This window comes from Balaenoptera ricei, chromosome 9, assembly GCF_028023285.1.
Source record: "Balaenoptera ricei isolate mBalRic1 chromosome 9, mBalRic1.hap2, whole genome shotgun sequence".
In the NCBI taxonomy this organism is placed as follows: Eukaryota; Metazoa; Chordata; class Mammalia; order Artiodactyla; family Balaenopteridae; genus Balaenoptera; species Balaenoptera ricei.
In genome coordinates, this window is record NC_082647.1 from 77186462 (window position 1) to 77208282 (window position 21821).

General features: G+C 37.3%; 1 protein-coding gene across 3 annotated transcripts in view; it reads left to right on the forward strand.

Moving 5' to 3' along the window:
• Positions 1 to 21821, forward strand: part of SLC25A40 (solute carrier family 25 member 40) — a 43806-nt gene that overhangs the window by 13246 nt on the left and 8739 nt on the right. For 2 of the 3 annotated variants that reach the window (XM_059933999.1, XM_059934001.1), the window contains exons 2-8: positions 4053 to 4118; positions 6775 to 6895; positions 8098 to 8157; positions 9923 to 10029; positions 17708 to 17775; positions 19792 to 19916; positions 20587 to 20760. In XM_059933999.1, coding sequence (XP_059789982.1) covers positions 6799 to 6895; positions 8098 to 8157; positions 9923 to 10029; positions 17708 to 17775; positions 19792 to 19916; positions 20587 to 20760 — 631 coding nt within the window. In that variant the 5' untranslated portion in view covers positions 4053 to 4118; positions 6775 to 6798. The remainder of the gene's footprint in view (positions 1 to 4052; positions 4119 to 6774; positions 6896 to 8097; positions 8158 to 9922; positions 10030 to 17707; positions 17776 to 19791; positions 19917 to 20586; positions 20761 to 21821) is intronic. The other variant, XM_059934000.1, reaches the window with a different exon arrangement.

A 21821-nucleotide genomic window follows, 5' to 3' on the forward strand; every position in this document is an offset into this window, starting at 1 on the left:
ATGGGTGAGTATCTTTGGACTTTTGAGTAGGGCAAGATTGTTTAAAGAAAACACAAAAGAAGTGTTAGCCATAAAGGAAAAGGCTGGGACTTCCCTGGTGGCGCAGTGGTTAAGAATCCGCCTGCCAATGCAGGGGACACGGGTTCAAGCCGTGGTCCGGGAAGATCCCACATGCCACAGAGCAGCTAAGCCCATGCGCCACAACTACTGAGCCTGCACTTCAGAGCCCACATGCCACAACTACTGAAGCCCGTGCGCTTAGATCCCGTGCTCTACAACAAAGAGAAGCCGCCGCAGTGAGAAGCCCGTGCACCGCAATGAAGAGTAGCCCCTGCTCGCCACAACTAGAGAAAGCCTGCACACAGCAACGAAGTCCCAACACAGCCAATAAATAAATAAATAAATAAACAAATATAAATAAATTTATTTTTTTAAAAAAAGGGAAAAGGCCAGTAAATTTGGCTACATTAAGAATTTTGACCCTTATACCATATACAAAATCAACTCAAAATGTATTAAAGACTTAAATATAAGACCCGCAATTTAAAAAAATCCTAGAAGAATACGGGGAATAGCCTCATAGCATTTATCTTGGCAATGATTTCTTGGCTGTGACACCAAAAGCACAGCAATAAAAACAAAAGACAGGTGGGACTGTATCAAACTGAAAAGCTTCTATACACCAAAGGAAGTAAACAATAGAGTGAAAAGACAGTCTATGGGATGGGAGAAAAATATATACAAACAATATATCAAATAAGGGATTAGCATTCTAAATATATAAGGAGCACCTACAACACAACAACAAAGAAACAAATAATCTGATTTAAAAATGGATAAAAGACCTTAATAGACATTTCCCCAAAGAAGATGTACAAATGGCCAACAGGAATATGAAAAGACACCGAGCATCACTAATCATCAAGCAAATGAAATCAAAATCACAAGGTTGTCACTTCACTTGTTATGATGGCCATTATTAAAAAACAAAACAAAATAACAAGTGCTAGTGAGGATGCGGAGAAATCAGAACGTTGTGCATTGTTGGTAAGAATGTAAAATGGTGTACTATGGAAAACAGTGTGGAGATTCCTCAGAAAACTTAAAATAGAACAACTATGTGATCTAGCAATCCCTCTTTTGGATATTTATCCAAAAGAATTGAAATCAGGATCTCAAAGAGATATTTGTATTCCCATATTCATTGTAGCAATATGCGTAATTCAAGAAATGGAAACAATGTAAATGTCCATCAGTGGATGAATGGATAATGAAAAGGTGGTATATACATACAATAGAGTATTATATACTTCTTATAAAAGAAGGAAATCCTGTCATAGGCTACAACATGGATGAACTTTGAGGGCATTATGCTGGACGAAATAAGCCAGTCACAGAAGGAGCAATACTGCATGATTCTGATCATAAGAGGTATCTAAAGTAGTCAAACTCTTAGCAGAAGAACATAGAATGGTGGTTGTTGCCAGGGCCTGAAAAGAAGGGGGAAATAAGGAGTTGCTATTTAATGAGTATAGAGTCTCAGTCATGCAAAATGAAAAAGTTCTAGAGATCTTCTGTAAAACAATGTGCATATAGTTAACAGTGCTGTACTGTACACTTAAAATTTTGTTAAGAAGGTAGACTTCATGTTGTGTTTCTTTTTTAACCACAAAAAATAATTACGAACTTTATTAAAATATGCTTTAAAGAAAGTGGAAAGGTAAATCATAGACTCTGAGAAGAGACAGTTCACACAGCCTGCAAATAATTTGTACTAAGAATAAAAAATTTCTCAAACCAATAAAAAGAAGTAAATGCCCCAGGAGAAAAATGGACAAAAGATATGAACGGACATAGTACAGAAGAGGCAGTACATACTGGTAATAATATGAAGAGATGTTCAGCATCGTTAATGACCAAGGAACATAAAACTATAATAAGATAGCATTTAACACACATTTGATGGAAAAAATTTAAAGTTCTGATGATACTAAGTATATATTGATTTACTATTTTCTGACTTGGATATTGCTCTAATCCTTTTACTAAAGCATCTCCATTCATCGCTTGATTGAGTAGATTTTGTCGTCAGGTAGCTTTCTTCCCCCAAGAGGGGCTCATTGATTATTCATGTTAAGAGTGTTTGCCATTTATATTTGAAGTCCACCTTGGCCAGGTATAGCAAATCATTAATATTAAGTGAGTACAGAATGCAGAAAAAGTATAGAAAAGAGGAATTTTGTATAGTTGTATAAGAATTTTGTATAGTTGAGCAAGGAAGCTATTCTTGTAGAACATTTGTTTAAGACTCATAAAGTTAAAGGAGATATTAATGTTAAAGTCATCTTTCTCACTAGTCTGTGTGCTCCCTGAAAAAGGGATGGTACCTGCCACATAGAAGAGTGGATACAAAGAAAAAAGAGAAGTAGGTTGATTGGACTGGAGGGAATTTATTTATTTATTTATTTTTTGGCTGCATCAGGTCCTAGTCGCGGCATGCGGGATCTTTCGTTGTGGCGCGCGGGCTTCTTTCTAGTTGTGGTGCGTGGGCTCTGTAGTTGCAGTGCACGGGGTCAGTAGCTGTGGGATCTTAGTCCCCCAGCCAGGGATCGAACTGGCGTCCTCTGCATTGCAAGATGGATTCTTAACCACTGGACCACCAGGGAAGTCCCCCTGGACTGGAGGGAATTTAAAGCACTGGAGAATACATTTTGAGTTCTAGACATTCCACTAAGATTATATATATAACTTGCCACTTTTTCTTCATATTCTACTGAATCTTTGGGTATGTTATCCATTTGACCCACAATATTTTGAAAAGGAGACTAATTTTTCAGACCTCATAAGTAGATTCATGTTATGATCTTCAGAGATTGTTGATATGACATTTTTCTGAAATATGTATATGTTAAGAAATAAAAGTTGAATAACCTTAATTTTTGGTTCTAAAAAGTTACATCTAATTTTTGGATTTTTCCCCTTACATCCTAAATAATTGCTAGAAATATGTCAATTTTTCTAGCCTTAATTTAAGGTGAGAATATTCAGGTTGCCAACTTTGCTAGGATGGTGCCAAAATAAAGCACTGTAGGTCTTCTTACCTTTCTGGAGGAGGCATATACCTGTATTGTAGCATATGTGTGTTATTTTTCCACTTAAAAGACCTGTGTTCAAATAAATGTTAGAAGTAGGTGCTTAGATTTGAAGGTTCTACATACATTTCAGGAATTAAAAAAAAAATTTATTGTGCGAATTTTCCCATAGACAGAAAAATTCAGAAGAGTGAAATAACACCTAGATTTAACAGATCATTAACATTATAATATATTTTTTCTGGACTATTATAAACTACAGCTATCATAACATTTCAGCCCTTAATATGTCAGTTTGAACCTCTTTAAAAAAGACACTTTGTACGTAACCGTAATAACATCTCACTAACGAAATCAACAGTAATTTAAATATATTATCTGATATCCAGCCCACGTTCAGATTTCTTTAGTTACTTTCAGACTGGCTTTTTAAAGTTCGTTTTTTCAAACCAGGATTCATTTGGTTGGATTCCTTTATTCTAGAACGGTTATACCTCCCCTGCCACCTTTTCTCCCACCCTACTTTCACTTGTTGAAGAAACTAAGACAGTAGTCCTGTATACCAGAGTATTATACCTTCTTCTATATTTTATGTCAAGCTTTACCATGTTACTTTAGTCTCTGAATTTCCTGTAAGTGTCACAAAATCTGGTTGTTCAACTTCTGTTGATACTAAGATGGGTCCGTATGTTCAGGTTTAGAATTGTTTTTAAAGCAGAGTATATTTACTGGGAAAATATGAAGATTTTTTTGTGAAAATACTTTTGTAACTCTAATGATAACATTTGTGGAGTGCTCTTCATATTCCTCAAAGCACTTAATAGAAATATTTTAAAAGTAATAGTTAATAAATATTTGTTGATTTGTGTTTTAAAGTTTTTATATACTCCTTTCCTTTAGGCTTGTTATCCCTTTCTTGTCTGAAAAGATAAGACAGTTAACTTTCTTTTTTCACTGCAGATTTTCAGCTACTGATGTTACAAACAAAATATTGGAACATAGAGTTGAGGAAAAGACTTAAACCAGGTAGGTAAATAATAAAAGTCTAAAGAAACAATACAGGGCTTCCGTGGTGGTGCAGTGGTTAAGAATCTGCCTGCCAATGCAGGGGACACGGGTTCAAGCCCTGGTCCGGGAAGATCCCACATGCCACGGAGCAACTAAGCCCATTCGCCACAACTACTGAGCCTGCACTCTAGAGCCCGCGAGCCACAACTACTGAGCCCATGTGCCTAGAGCCCGTGCTCCCACTACAATGAGAAGCCTGCACACTGCAACTAAGAGTAGCCCCCGCTCGCCCCAACCAGAGAAAGCCCGTGCACAGCAACGAAGACCCAACGCAGCCAAAAATAAAATAAATAAAATAAAATAAAGAAATTTTTAAGAAATAAAAAATAAAAAAAATAAACAATACAGCTACCATTCATTTTTATAAAGGTCATTATTGGGATAATTGACAAAATTGGAAAATGAACTGTAGGATACTATCAACGTTGTTTCCTCAATTTGATAATTGTACCTTGATTATATAGGAATATTCTGAGGTATTTAGGCTGAAAGGGGTGTGATGTATGGCAATCTACTTCCAAATGGTTTAGAAAAAATAAGTGATATGTAATATGAGAGGGCGCTTGGTTAATTTATGGGCTAATAGGAACTCATTTATTGCCAATGTGGAAGTATAAGTTGGTCCAATCTTTCTGGAAAGCATTTTGGCAATTTGTCTCAAGTTTTTAGCTTAGTCCAGCAATCTTACTTTTTTTCTATAGTAATTGTAGGAACACTACAATAAGATGTATGTATAAGGATATTTATATGAGAGTTTATGAAATTAATGAATTAATGACAAATTGTCAGTAACCTAAATAAGAATATGAGGATGACTAAATAAGTATAATTAAAAACCATGTAAGCATTAAAAATGATAATGTAAATCTATTTATTGGCATGTTTGTAATATATTTTTAAGTGTCAAAGCTGGCTACTAAACAATATGAGTAGTATTAATCTATTTTGTTTTTCAAAAAAGGTGCATATACACAGATACAGGAATACATATACACAGATAATACGAATGTTTGTAATTGATTAGTTAGATGTAATCTTCCTGTCTGTATACATATATTATACATATACATATATGTGTTTTTATGCACATAGACATTTGGAAAGATGATACTGTATGTTGCCAGTGGTTACTTTTTCATTTGTTTTATTTTATTTTTTTGGCTGCACCGCACGGCTTGAAGGATCTTAGTCCCTGGACCAGGGATCGAACCTGGGCCCTCAGCAGTGGAAGCATGGAGTCCGAACCACTGGCCTACCAGGGAATTCCCTTTTTTTAAAAAATTTGTTTTATTTTATTTTTTTGGCCATGAGTGGTTATTTTTTTATTTTTATTTTTTTAATTAATTAATTAATTTATTTTTGGCTGTGTTGGGTCTTTGTTGCTGCTTGTGGGCTTTCTCTAGTTGCGGTGAGCGGGGGCTACTCTTCATTGCAGTGTGTGGGCTTCTCATTGCGGTGGCTTCTCTTGTTGCAGAGCACGGGCTCTAGGCACGCGGGCTTCAGTAGTTGTGGCACGCGGGCTCTAGAGTGCAGGCTCAGTAGTTGTGGCACACAGGCTTAGTTGCTCCACGGCATGTGGGATCTTCCCGGACCAGGGCTCGAACCGGTGTCCCCTCCATTGGCAGGCGGATTCTTAACCACTGTGCCACTAGGGAAGCCCCAAGTGGTTATTTTTTAAGAATAAGTTTATAAGTGATTTTTATACTTTTGTGTTAACTGAGTTTTTCAAAAGAGTATATGTTGCTTTTCTCATTAAAGTTTTGTAAGATAACGCTTCTTATGAAGGTTATGTTTTTGATTTTATTTTGTACCTTTGCAACAGTGTTTGATATGCAATAAAAATAGTGCTATATTTGCTGATAATTCTGTACTAGATTTGAGTACCTGAGTAGTTCTTGTGAGGCTAAATTCAGATTTTGAGCCTTGTTGGTCAGCTGCTTTCATTCTTTTACATGGCCAGAGTCCGTTTTCTTAATGCTCTAATAATTGTCTTACACATGTGTGCTGCTCACATAGCTTAGCTGAAGTACATTACCATTTTTGGAAAATAGAGAACATGTTCTATTAATGACGATTGTTTAGTGCATTGGGGTATAGAACTTACATGTTTACTTCTGATAGTGGTCAACAACATGTGCTTTTTTTTAAAAAAAATAAATTTATTTATTTTTGGCTGCATTAGGTCTTCGTTGCTGCACGCAGGCTTTCTCTAGTTCTGGCGAGTGGGGGCTACTCTTCATTGTGGTGTGCGGGCTTCTCGTTGCGGTGGCTTCTCTTGTTGCAGAGCATGGGCTCTAGGCGTGCAGGCCTCAGTAGTTGTGGCACATGGGGTCAGTAGTTGTGGCTCATGGGCTCTAGAGCGCAGGCTTAGTAGTTGTGGCGCACGGGCTTAGCTGCTCCGCGGCATGTGGGATCTTCCTGGACCAGGGATCGAACCCGTGTCCCCTGCATTGGCAGGCAGATTCTTAACCACTGCGCCACCAGGGAAGTCCAACAACATGTGCTTTGATAGTAATACTGGTTATTGTTTGTATAGTTTATTTAAATTTTAGCTGTTGATTTTGAGGGCATTTTCTATTACACTTTTATTTTACATCTTGCTTTTCTTTAACAGATTTTTCTTCTATTAGTTAAAAATATGGATCCTGAAGCAGAGGGACCACCAATTATCAAAGTGACTCCTCTTCAACAAATGCTTGCCTCTTGTACTGGAGCTATACTGACATCACTGATGGGTAAAATAATATGTAGATTATGTAACTGAATGAATCATTGATTTCATTTGAGTTTTACTATCTGTGAAATAATGATAATATTATCATTCATGCTTCATCATGATAACATGAAAAGAACCCTGGACAGAGAATCAAGAGACTAGAATTTTAGTCCTTGCTTTGCCATTCTCAGGGTGAATGCACGTTGGGCTAGTCCTTATTCTCTTTGAAATTAATTTTCCATCTCTAAAATTAGGGGCTTAGATCAGGAGTTCTTTGAGGTCCCTATCAATATTAAACTTTTATGACTCTATTATCATTTTTTTAATATGGAATAAAATATTAGCATAATGAAAAATACAGAAATTGGACAACGTATAGTAGCAACAAATTCAAATTATATTTTACTTTGCTTTAGTAACAGTGAATTGCTTAAATTCCTCTGGACCACATTTTTCTGTCTTTTTTAATGAATTTCTTGTAGACACAGCCAAATGACATAGTTAGGTGATAGTTTAGCGTTTTAATGACTTTAAGTTGGCTCGTTTATTCAAATAAGATAGCAGATGAATAGAAAAAATGTAAACTAATTGCTTTAGAATGCAGTGTCTTTAGGTCAGAATGCTAGGGTTGTAAAGGCTTTAGAGATCTTCTGATGTGACTTCCTCATTCTCAGACGAGGAAATACAGCATGCAAATTAAAACCATTCTCCTTTGCTGCACTGTTCCCAAATGGAGTAACACAATGTGGTAGTAAGGATGATTTATGACTCGCTTACTCAAATTTGCATTATCTATAGTTTTTGTTTGATATAAGTGAATTTAACAGAATAGGAAGACTTACATTGTTTGATTATTGATTACTTGTAATACAGAGTTATTCTCAAATATTTAAATGGACTTTTGGAACTTTCATTCTTTACCTTAGATAACATATTTTCTTATAAATACTAGTGCTAATGGAATTATAGTTGTAGAAATATTATAAATGAGAGTTGAGTACTTGTGAGAGAAGTAATTACATTTTCTCATTGGTACTCTTTAAACAAAATTCAAGTGCAAAAAATTAGAATGTTAATACTCAAAACCACTTTAAGATAAATAATCTTACCCATTATGTAGTCATGAGGAAAGTATCATTCGGTGTATTTTGTGTTCTTTGGACAAATGTCTATACAATTTATAGGTATCACTTGTTAATTGAGATTTATGTATCTTCATAGTGACACCCTTTGATGTTGTTAAAATTCGACTCCAAGCCCAAAACAACCCATTCCCCAAAGGTATGTGTTCTGCTTATCCTGAAAACATTATGTTAGATTTTTAAATGTCGCTGTATTCATTTTTGTTTGAATAATATTCTCTTTTTATTAGTTTTTAAAAATTGATGCCTTTGTCCTCATGCAGAAACATTTTCTCATTTCTTAATTGTACATGATGAGGTCTAGGCAGAAAACAAATACAGCTGACCCTTGAACACTGAGGGGGTTAACACTGCCCACTGTCCATACAGTTGTCTGCCTGTAATTTATAGTTGGCCCTCAGTGTCCACAGTTCCTCTGTTTTTGCAGTTCCTCATCCTTGGATTCAACCAACTGCAGATTGTGTAGTACTGTAGTATTTACTATTGAAAAAAATCTGCATAAGTAGACCTTCACAGTTCAAACCTGTGTTGTTCAAGGGTCAACTGCCTGTGTGTATGTGTGTGTATAAAACATATAACACTTTTGTGAACCTACTAATTAAAGCAGAGGACAATTTTATATTTGAGTGTATGCCTCACAAGTAAGAACAGAATTAAACTTGTAAGGCATCTTAGAATCTAGCTTCCTACTTTAGTCCAAGAGCTGTGCTCATCCTACAGTATTCATCCAACAGTCATCTAATTGTTGCTTGAATAGTGATAGGAAAGTCATCATTTTACCAGGCAGCTTGGTTAATTGCTGGACATTATAGCTTATGTGGACTTTGAGAAGAGTAGTTATATGTTTTTATTAGATGGGCAAAAATAGCGATTCCTTGATCAATATTTTGCGGTTTTATAAAGATAATGCTGTTTCAAACATGTTTAAATAGCAGAAAACAGACTGTGAGAAAGCTAGTTTTCTCACAGACATAAATGCCACTCTGTTGAATGCATAGCAGTGAGACAGAATGAACATCAGGCATTGTTTCAGGTGGATGAAAGGATAGATGGATTGTAGGAAGAGACTGAAAAGTAGTTTCCTGTACATTAAAGTTAGACTAATGTGTTATGAAATTGACAGAATTATATATGGTCGAATAGAGAAGACAATTTTGGCAGCAAGAATGAATCCAATAATGGCAAGGATCGTTATTAGAGAAAGTTGTAGTCAGTTAAGAGGGAGCTGACAAATGTCTAGATTGAGCAGTATAAATACAGAGAAAGGGACAAAGCACAGCATTATTTACATTGGTTGAGAAAAACATATTTTTTCAATTGATGTATAACATTGTATTAGTTTTAGGTGTACACTGTAATGATTTCATATATGTATATATTGAAAAATGATTACCACAATAAATTTAGTCAACTTTCATAATCTCACAGTTAATAAATTTTTTTCCATGTAATGAGATCTTTTAAGATCTACTCTCTTAGCAACTTTCAGATACACATTAGATTTCATAATATATTTTTGTCTGAATTGCCCTTACATACCACAGGGTTTTTTTCTGGTCAAACAGAGAAGACGTACACCCATGCTGTCTTTTCAAAACAGGTTTTCTCCTCTGTCTTCCCTCTCCACTCCCTCAGATAACCGAAAAGAATTTATTTCCGTGTGCATTTGTTGACTGCAGTCCTGAAAACATAATCCACTAATTTAACTCAATTGCTTTTTACCACTGTGAGTTTAGAGCCCAGTGCTCTGTCATTAAACAAATCAAATTATTTATGTTTCATCCTAAAAGGTGAAGACAAAGTTATGTTTTTGTGTAGCCTGCTCAGCGTACTTTCATTTTGTTCATATGTAAAAATAATAGTTTTGTGAAATAATCATTGACTATTGGAATCTTCCTTGTTAGGAAAATGTTTTTTATATAGTAATGGACTTATGGATCATCTATGTGTCTGTGAAGAGGAAGGCAACAAAGCATGGTATAAGAAGCCAGGACGTTTCCAGGGAACATTGGTAAAGAGATATTATTTATAATCACAGTATGTTTTCTATTCTAATATTTACTCTTGTATATGAAATATTTAACGATTACAGGAGAGTAAAATGTCCATCAGGTAGTTAGCACACTTATCCACAGTTAAAAAGTAGACATTGAAGCAGGAAAGGGAAAGTACTTTTTTTGCTTTTAATTCTTTGCTAAGTTTATTTTCATCTGTTTATACTTAGGGAGTAGGTTTTTTTTAACTTTTTTATTTTGAGATACTTGCAGATCATATACAGTTTTAAGAAAAATATACAGACAGACCTTATGTACCCTTTTTCCAGTTTCCCCCAGTGGTAACATGTGACAAGATGAGTACAATACGACCACAGGATACTGACATTGATACAGTGAAGATACAGACAATTCCATCACCGCAAGGACCCTTCCTATTTCCCTTTTATAGCTACATACACTTCTTAACTCCTGGCAATCACTAATCTGTTTTCTATTAATATAATTTTGTCACTTTAAGAATGTTACATAAATGAAATAACATAGAACATTTTGGGTTTGGCACTTTTTGCTTAATTATCTGAAGATTCATTCAAGTTGTTTAATGTATCAATAGTTTGTTCCTTTTTATTAGTCACTAGTATTACATGGTATGGATGTACCACAGTTTGTTTTCTGAGTGGTTTCCAGTTTTTGGCTCTGAATAAAACTGCTACATACATTCATTCACAGGTTTTTGTGTGAAAGTAAGTGTAAGAAAAAACTGCTCACGGTTTTTCTCTCTGAACACTCTACTTAGAACACTTCTGAACCGATATGTGGGTTTTTTCCCCATACCAAGCAACTCTCCAGGGGACACAAACTGGGTATTCTACAATTTAACTCAATTCTGACACCATCTACCTGGAGTTAGTGTCAGGTCCCACAGGACTGTTCCCACTTCAGATGCCACTCGCAAGTCCAGGTTGACACCTGTGTTTCTGACTGACTGGCTGTAAATCAGAGGTTCCCAAGGTCTCCTTCTTGGGTTCAGTAATTTGCTAGAAGAGCTCACAGAACTCAGGAAAACAGTTTACTTACTAGATTACTAGTTTATTATGAAAGGTTACAACTCAGGAACAGCCAGGTAGAAGAGATGCACAGGGCAAGACTTGGGGGAAGGGCTGTGGAGCTTCCATGTCCTCTCCAGATGTGTCACTCTCCCAGCACCTCCCTGTGTTCACCAACCTGGAAGCTTCCAAATGCCATTCTTTAGAGATTCTTATGGAGGCTTCATTACATAGACACGATTGATCAAATCACTGGCCCTTGGTGACTGACTAAACTTCCAGTTCTGCCTCCCTTTCCAGAGCCCCTGAGGTTGGGGACTGGGGTAGGGTGGGGAGGGTGGGACTAAAAGTTCCAGCCTTCTAGTCAAGTGGTTGGTTCCTCCTGGCAACCAGCCCCCATCCTTTGGTTCTCTAGGGCCTTTCCAAAAATCACGTCATTAACATAAACTTAGGTGTGGTTGAAAGAGGCTTGTTGTGAATAACAAAAGACACTACTTTCACCTCTTATCCTCTGGAGCTATTTCAGGACTGGAACAAAAGACCAAAAATTATCAACAAAAGATGCTTCCTTTGCTCTGTATTAATTAGGAAATTATAAGAGTTTTGGAGCTGTGTGCCAGGAACCATGGATTAAGGCCAAAATGTATATTTCTTATTATTAATCATAATATCACTGTTAGTCTTCATTTCTCTGGGGTAAATGTCCATGGGTGCAGTTGTTGGGTTATATAGTAGTTGCATGTTTAGGGTTTAAGAAACTGCCAACCTGTTTATGAGACTGGTAGGACCATTTTACATTCCCAGTGGCAATGTATGACTGATGTAACGTCTCCACAATCTCACTAGCATTTGGTGTTGTCACTATTTTTATTTTAGCAATTATGATAGGTGTGTAGTAATATCTCATTGTGGTTTTAATTTACATTTCCCTAGTGGTTAGTGATGTTGAAAACCTATTCATATGTTTATTAGCCATCAGTATATCCTCTTCAGTGAAATGGCTCTTCATGTCTTTTGCCCATTTTCGAATTGAACTGTTTGTATTTTTACTGTTAAGTTTTAAATGCTCCTTATACTATCTAGATACGAGTCCTTTGTTGAAGATGTGATTACTAAGCATTCTTTCTCACTCTAACTTCCCTTCTTATACTCTTAAACAGGGTCTTTCATGGAGTAAAAGTTATTCATTTTGATGAATTTTGTCAATTTGTCAATTTTTTCTTTATAGATCATGCTTTTGGTGTCAAATCTAATCTAAGAACTCTTTATTTACCCAAAGATCTGAAGATTTTTCTCCTGTTTTTAAAGTCCTTGATCCATTTTGAGTCATTCTTATATAATGTATGGGTTTGAGGTTGAAGTTTGATCCTTTTTGTTTGTTTTAGCATGTGTTTGTCCAGTTGCGTTTGTTGAAAAGGCTATCTTTCCTCCATTAAGATGCCTTTGCACATTGTCAGAAATCACTTGGGCATATCGTGTGGATCTACTTCTAGGTTGTTTATTCTGTAACATTTGTCTGTTACCTACATCAGTACCACACGGTCTTAGCGTAGCTATAGAATAAGTCCTGAAATCAGGTAAACTGATTCCTCCCACTTTATTCTTATTTTTCTTTTTGAAAGTTGTTTTAGCTATTTCCAAAGTTTCTTTGTCTTTGCCTATAAATTTTAGAATAATCTTGTATATACCTACAAAAAATCTTGATGAGATTTTTATAGGAATTGTGTTAAACCTGTATGTCTTATTTGGAGAGAAATGACATCTTTACTGTGTTGAGTGTTCCAGTCTGTTTTTTTTTCTAGATATAATTGACATACAGCACTGTATAAGTCTAAGGTGTACAGCATAATGATTTGACTTACATACATCATGAAATGATTTCCAGAATAATCACCATCCATCATCTCACAGATACAAAATTAAAGAAATAGAAAAAACATTTTTTGTGATGAGAACTCTTAGGATTTACTCTGTTAACAACTTCAGTGTATAACATACAGCTGTGTTCATTATCTTTATCATGTTGTACATCATTTATTAGTACTTATTTATCTTATAACTGGAAGTTTGTACCTTTTGGCCTTCATCCAATTCTCCCTTCCCCCCACCCCCCAACTCTGGTAACCACAAATCTCATCTCTTTTTTATGAGTTTGTTTTTGAAGTATAATTAACCTACAATACTATGTTCCTGTTACACAACATAGTGATTTGATATATTTCTATGCATATCAAAATGATTACCATGATAATTCTAGTTACTGTATGTCACCATGTAAAAATATTACATAGTTATTGACTGTATTCCTCACAAGATACATTTCATCCCCTTGAATCCTTTACTTTGTAACTGGAAGTTTATACCTCCTAATCTCCCTTACCTATTTCTTTCCTCTCTCTCCTCCCCCTCCCCTCTGGCAACCACCTGTTTGTTCTCTGTATCTATAACTCTGTTTCTGTTTTGTTGTGTTTGTTCATTTGTTTTTTTAGATTCCACATATAAGGGAAATGATATAGTATTTGTCTTTCTCTGTCTAACTTATTTCAATTAGCATAATACCCTCTAGGTCCATCCATGTTGTCACACATGGCATTATTTCATTCTTTTCGATGGCTGAGTAATAGTCCATTATCTATCTGTGTATCGACCTATCATTAGATAGATAGGTATCTATATCTATATCTCACATTTTCTTTATCCATTCATCTATTTACGTTGCTTTCATATCTTGGTTATTGTAAATAATGCTTCAGTGAACATAGGGTGCATATACCTTTTTGAATTAGTATTTTTGTTTTCTTTGTATACATACCCATGAGTGGAATTGCTGGGTCATATGGTACTTCTGTTTAAAGTTTTTTTTTTTTTTTTTTTTAAGATTTAATTCTTTTTAATTATTTATTTATTTATTTATGGCTGTGTTGGGTCTTCGTTTCTGTGGGAGGGCTTTCTCTAGTTATGGCAATCGGGGGCCACTCTTCATCGCGGTGCGCGGGCCTCTCACTATCGTGGCCTCTCTTGTTGCGGAGCACAGCCTCCAGACGTGCAGGCTCAGTAATTGTGGCTCACGGGCCCAGTTGCTCCGTGGCATGTGGGATCTTCCCAGACCAGGGCTCGAACCCGTGTGCCCTGTATTGGCAGGCAGATTCTCAACCACTGCGCCACCAAGGAAGCCCTGTTTAAAGTTTTTTGACGAAACTTCATACTGTTTTCCATTGTGGCTGCACTAATTTACATTCCCACCAACAGTGCATAAGAGTTCCCTTTTCTCCACATCCTTGCCAATACTTGTTATTTGTTGTCTTTTGGATAATAGCCTTTTTTTTTTTAAAATTTTTTTTTATAGCTACTTTATTTATTTATTTATTTATTTTTGGCTGTGTTGGGTCTTCGGTTCGTGCGAGGGCTTTCTCTAGTTACGGCAAGTGGGGGCCACTCTTCATCGCGGTGCGGGGACCGCTCTTCATCGCGGTGCGCGGGCCTTTCACTATCGCGGCCCCTCCCGTTGCGGGGCACAGGCTCCAGATGCGCAGGCTCAGTAGTTGTGGCTCACGGGCCCAGCTGCTCCGTGGCATGTGGGATCTTCCCAGACCAGGGCTCGAACCCGTGTCCCCTGCATTAGCAGGCAGATTCTCAACCACTGCGCCACCAGGGAAGCCCGGATAATAGCCATTTTTACAGGTGTGAGGTGATATCTCATCGTGGTTTTGATTGGCATTTCCCTGATGATTAGTGATGGTGAGCATCTTTTCATGTGCCTGTTGGCCATCTGTATGTCTTCTTTGGAAAAATATCTATTTAGATTCTCTGCCAGTTTTTTAAATCAGGTTTTTTTGGGTTTTTTTGATGTTCACTTCTATAAGTTCTTTGTATATTTTGGGTATTCACCACCTGTTGGATATATCATTTGCAAATATTTTCTCCGGTTCAGTGGGTAGCCTTTTCGTCTTGTTGATAGTTTTCTTTGCTGTTCAAAATCTTTTTAGTTTGATGTAGTCCCATTTGTTTGTTTTTCCTTTTGTTTCCCTTGCCTGAGGAGACATATCCAAAAAAATATTGCAAAGACCAGTGTTGAAGAGCATACTGCCTATGTTTTCTTCTTCTTTTTAAAAAATTATTTATTTATTTTATTTATTTTGGCTGCACCAGGTCTTAGTTGCGGTACGCGGGATCTTCGTTGCGGCATGTGGGATCTTTAGTTGTGGCATGTGGACTCTTAGTTGTGGCATGTGGACTCTTAGTTGCGGCATGTGGGTTTCTTAGTTCTGGCATGCAGACTTCTTAGTTGTGGCATGGGAACTCTTAGTTGCGGCATGCATGTGGGATCTAGTTCCCTGACCAGAGATTGAACCCAGGCCCCCTGCATTGGGAGCACAGAGTCTTACCCACTGCACTACCAGGGAAGTCCCCTGCCTATGTTTTTTTCTGTTAAGTTTTTTGGCTTCAGGTCTTAGGTTTAAGTCTAATCCATTTTGAATTTTTCTTTTTAATTAATTAATTTATTTTTAGCTGCATTGAGTCTTCGTTGCTGCATGCGGGCTTTCTCTAGTTGCAGCGAGCAGGGGGTACTCTTTGTTGTGCTGCGCAGGCTTCTCATTGCGGTGGCTTCTTGTTGTGGAGCACGTGCTCTAGGTACATGGGCTTCAGTAGTTATGGCACGCGGGCTTAGTAGTTGTGGTGCACGGGCTTAGTTGCTCCGTGGCATGTGGGATCTTCCCGGACCAGGGATCGAACCCGTGTCCTCAGCATTGGCAGGCGGATTCTTAACCACTGTGCCAGCAGGGAAGTCCCTGTTTGTGTTTATTCAGTTGGGATTTTTTTGAGATTTTGGGGGGAAGATTTTGGTCATCATTTCATCAGGTAATTTCCTGTTCTATTCTGTTTCCTTTCCTCTATGACTCCACATAAACCTGTGTTGATATTTCCCCTCAGGGCTCTGAGCCTCTGATAATTTTTCTTCATTCTCTTTTTTTGGCCACACCGCAAAGGTTGCTGGATCATAGTTCCCTGATCAGGGATTGAACTGGGCCCTTGGCAGTGAAAATGCAGAGTCCTAACCACTGGACTGCCAGGAATTTCCCATTTTTCTTCATTCTTTTTCTCTTCCTTCTTCAGATTTAATAAGTTCTGTCTTCAACTCCAGTGACTCCTTGATGTCTCCTTTCTGCTGTTAAGCCCACTTAGTGAATTTTTCGTTTCAGGTTTAGAATTTTCATTTGGCAGTTTTTTTATAGTAATTATTTCCTTGCTGAAATTGCAAATTTGTCCATTCATTATGCATACATCATCTTTTAAATTCTTGAACGTGTTTATAATAGGTGCTTTGGAGTGCTTTTCTGCTGATTGCATCATCTTAATCATCTCAGTGTTGGTTTCTGTTGACTACTTTTTCTTTGAGTATGGGCACATTTTCTTGTTTCTTTTTATGTCTAATGAATTTTGATTGGGTACTGAACATTATGAAGAATGCTTTGTAAAGACTGTGGATTCTTGGGGCTTCCCTGGTGGCGCAGTGGTTGAGAATCTGTCTGCCAGTGCAGGGGACACTGGTTCGAGCCCTGGTCTGGGAGGATCCCACATGCTGCGGAGTAACTAAGCCCGTGCGCCACAATTACTGAGCCTGCGCATCCGGAGCCTGTGCTCCGCAACAAGAGAGGCCGCGATAGCGAGAGGCCCGCGCACCGCGATGAAGAGTGGCCCCCGCTTGCCGCAAAAAAAAAAAAAAAAGCCCTCGCACAGAAACGAAGACCCAACACAGACAATAAATAATAAATTAAAAAAAAAAAAAAAAAAAAAGACTGTGGATTCTTTTATATTCTTCTAAAGAGTCGGTTCTGTTCTAGAGGGCAGTTAACTTTGGCTGGATTCAGCCTTCACACTCAGGTACCGTTGTGGTGGGCTGCAGCTGAAATTTCTACCCAGCCTTTAGTTGCTGGGGGTATTTTGTTTGTTTTTGCCAGAACTCTCTTTTCTTCTCCTGGTGTTGCATAATTTAGTGGTGAGCCACGTTCTGTGGCTGATTTTGTCTCTAAATTTGGAGGCTTACATCCTCTGCAGCCTTTTTTCCTAGGATTTCCCTTGTAACTTTCTGATTAGTCCCAGCCTGAACTCTGATATTTGCCATCTCAAGCAAGTAAATGTGCTTTTCCTTGCAACTCCCATAGGCAAAAAGCTGTAAATTTGCAAATCTCACTCATTGCACTTTGTCTTTCAACAGTAAGCTTCCCTATAGTTTCTACTTGCTTTTGGTTCTTCTCCAGAGATTTCAGACATTGGGTTTAAATAATATTTTCTCAGATTTCATAATTGGACAGGAGAGTTAATGTCTGCCATTCGTCCACTTCCTTTTTATAATAATCTTTGAAAAACATTGCTTCTAAGCCCTAAGTAGAACAATCCCAAGCTGAGTAATATAGATTTTACTCTGTAAGCAGGAAGTATCATCCAGAAATACTTTACTTGTGTTTGAAAGTTGAGAAAAATTCCTTTTTTTTTTTAAAGAATGGGCATACATAAAACTGTGAAGCTTTTATTTTAGAAATAAATGCTTGAAAGAAGCAAATTACCAATCAATTATCACCATAAACTTTTTTGTATATAAGGTTCAGGTATATATTTTGACCGCTTCTTTCTATTATAATTTTAGGATGCCTTTTTGAAAATCATTCGAAATGAGGGAATTAAGTCCCTGTGGAGTGGCCTTCCTCCTACCTTGTAAGTTGAAATTTAATATTTTTCTTACTAAATGATGGTTGTTATTTTGCCTTATAATCAGCCTCGTTGGACAACATCATGCATTTTTAATATTAGTGCTTTTTCATTTTCTAGAGTATTTTTTTGTGAATCTCACAGCTGTCCACACATTTGATGATTTGCTGGAAGGATTCACAGGACCTAAAGAAGTGATACTCATGTCTGCAGTTTATTACAGCAAAAGAAACAAAGCAGAATCAGTAAGGGGAAAGGACACAACAGGAGTCGACCAGGCAAAGGCACCCTGAGCCCTCCCGTGTGACACTGCAGAGCGTGTGCTGCTTCTCCCGGCACTGAGCTGCAGTGGCACACGCAGTGTTTCCGTCTCATGCAGCCCTGGAGTCTGAGTCTAGGGCTTGTATTGCGGGCTGATGATGTAGGCACATTCTTTTTGTGACCAGCTGTGATTACCAAAACCCTAGCGCCCCAAAAAGAAAGCAGATGTTTACCCAAAATCACATCATTTGCACAAATCAACCTAGACAAGCTGGTTTAGTGCTCCAGACATACAGAAAAACCTTGTTATAGGGAATATTCCAAGGGCTAAATTCCTTGGGGGTGACCAAAGGTCAAGCAGACAGATAGGTCCTCCTGAAGATATAGATTAGAGCAGCTAGGCCTGCTGTGTTCACTTTGGTGCACAAGCATAATTTTTTTTTCATGTTCAGAAATTAAGAATTTAGTGTTCATTTGACTGTTTATTTTACTAAAATAATGAGAGGTATTGTGCTATGTATACTTTCCTTTTCCAGATAATTATAATTCTCTACTAACTAGCTATTATATGAATTAACATGACAAGCTAGTAAGGCTGAATGTAAAAATCCCATAATATCTTGACTTTCTCTGCCTCGTTTCTTTCTAATTTATCTTTTTATAGAGCAGATTAGTCAGTTTTGAGGCATATATTCTAAACAGTGCCTGAGGTTATAAAGTTAGCGGTAGATCCAAGAGCAGCAGTCGGTCTTATTCCTAAATTCTCATCGTCACACTTCACCGTAGAACATTAGGCATTTCCATGTGTGGTCTGTGAATGTCCTTGGTTAGGCCATAAACAGAGACTGGTTTTTTGTTGCATTAATATTTATGACATGACAGTACCTGCAACTTTGTGTTTAATTAATAACTCCCTCTTGATATTTTCATTTGAAAGAATAAGTCATTGGAATTTCCTCAGAACTCTAGTATATATAATTCCAGCGACATTAATTGTAATTTATTTTCAGTTACAAGCAGGTATGGTATATGGTCCACAGTTCAAAAGAATTTTACACTTGTGCTTGTACTTTTTACTTCAGTGATTTTCATGTTATCGTAATGTAGTTGGGAAGGAAGACCAGAAACAGAATAAGTCAAGGAGATAAGAGAAGTGTCCTTGGGGCTTCCCTGGTGGCGCAGTGGTTGAGAATCTGCCTGCCAATGCGGGGGACACGGGTTCGAGCCCTGGTCTGGGAAGATCCCACATGCCGCGGAGCAGCTGGGCCCGTGAGCCACAATTACTGAGCCTGCGCATCTGGAGCCTGTGCTCCACAACAAGAGAGGCCGTGATGGTGAGAGGCCCGTGCACCGCGATGAAGAGTGGTCCCCACTTGCCACAACTAGAGAAAGCCCTCGCACAGAAACGAAGACCCAGTACAGTCATAAATAAATAAATAAAAGAACGTGAATTTCTTTAAAAAAAAAAAAAGAGAGGTGTCCTCATTTGTCTTTTCCTATTTATGACCTGACTGGGTGCTCTGTAACTTAACTTCTCAACTACAATATAAACCTTTGGAGAGCAGATACCTACTTTACATCTTTTTGTTGACTAAGTTAAACACTAATAATTTTTTAAATAAAAAAAAAAAATCTATCTCATGGCTGATTTGTTGTGGTTTTCAGCTTATATAAAATAGAAGGATTTTATCTTATATTTAACAATAAGAATATGCTTAAGCCTTTGATAATGTTGTACAAATCTTTTTGTGTTTCTAACAGAGTGATGGCAGTTCCTGCCACAGTTATTTATTTTACCTGCTATGACCAATTAACTGCTCTTCTGAGATCTAAATTAGGAGAAAATGAAAGCCGCATACCAATTGTTGCTGGAATTCTGGCCAGAGGTAAGTAATAAATTACTATATTTTCATTCTGATTTCTGCTTAACGCTTGTTTTAAAATTCTGACATTCATAGAGAATTTGTTTAAAATACAGAGTATTGGTAAAGATATATTTTGCATTGTAGTTTGTACTAATTTGTTAATATCTATACTCTAGAAGTCATATTGTATGGTGATTGCCATCAGAATGAGATGGGATCAGCCTATCCCTGTCAAATCTTGGACAGAGATTTTAGATTTGAGATTTTAGACTTTAGATTCTAGATTTTAGGATGATAACAGATAGCTGTCAAATTAATGCCAACGTCTTTAATCATTTTCCTTGTAGACTTTGAGATTCAGAGTTTAATCATAAGGAAATTTGCCTCTGCACAGAAGGACATTTTTCTCTGTGCAGTGGAAGTGAGGTTTGTAGTAGTCCTCGTTGATGTGTAAGGGTTGTGGAACTGCTCTTGAAAGAGTTGAAACCAGAAAGAGTAATGTATGTGAAATACCTTTATCAAGAAAAAAATCTGAGCCAGTATGGTTGGTATCATAAGATATTTGATTTTAAGGTTTGCTTCATTTCAGAATAAAAGCTTAAAATACAAAAATGCATGAAATATTAATTTTTGCATGTGTGTTTCCATAATGCATGGCTTTGTTTTTGTTATATTTGCTTGTTTGTACTAGTTGGTGCAGTAACTGTAATAAGTCCACTGGAATTGATTAGAACCAAGATGCAGTCTAAGAAGTTTTCTTACGAGGAACTGCATCAACTTGTCAGCAAGAAAGTGTCTGAAGATGGCTGGATTTCCCTCTGGAGGGGCTGGGCTCCTACCGTTCTTAGAGATGTACCATTCTCAGGTAGGGTTTATCTGCAGGTTTGCCTTACATATCACTTTTAAATCAAGTAAATTTTAAACCCTTTAAGGCTAAAGGTAAGTTATCTTCTTTAGTGACCACACACTCCTAGTTCAGTGTTGGGCTCTCAGATCTTGATAAGTATTTATTGAATGAACAGTTTCTAATTCAAGCCTGGCTTTCTTTTCTCTTTGTGTTTATGTTTATTTCTTTTTAAACATTAATTGGTGTGTATTCATAGTTAGATAATGCAAAGTACCTTTAAAATTAAGTCATAATTAGTAAGATAAGTAAAGTACTACAAATCAAGATATTATGAAATACATTTAAGGGACTTCCCTGGTGGTGCAGTGGTTAGGAATCCGCCTGCCAGTGGCAGGGGACATGGGTTCGATCCCTGGTCCAGGAAGATCCCACATGCCGTGGAGCGACTGAGCCCATGTGCCTCAGCTACTGAGCCTGTGCTCTAGAGCCCGCAAGCCACAACTACTGAGCCCACGTGCCACAACTACTGAAGCCTGCGCGCCGCAACAAGAGAAGCCACCACAGTGAGAAGCCCGCACACTACAGCGAAGAGTAGCCCCCGCTTGCCACAACCAGAGAAAAGCATGTGCGCAGCAACGAAGACCCAATGCGGCCACAAACAAACAAATAAATAAATAAATAAATTTATAAAATAAAAATACGTTTAAGACCACCTGTGAATTATATTGACTCCTACTTTTTTCAGTTATTAAAGATAAAAATCTGCCCCACTGAGTGTCCTGTAGGGACTATTATAAATCAGATTCGAGATTGTGCTAATCATTGAATTATGCAAAGGGAGAAAAATCATGAAAAAGAAGTGCAAAAATAACAGCTTGTAGAATGTGCATACTTCAGTAGTGTTGGGTTGGCCAAAAAGTTCTTTTGGGTCTTTGGTAACATCTTATGGGAAAATCCTGTGGCCAGCCCAGTATTTCTCTCGTGAATCTCAGAAGTTTCCATTTAAAACCTGGAAGATTGCAGCACTATTTACAATAGCCAGGACATGGAAGCAACCTAAGTGTCCATCGACATATGAG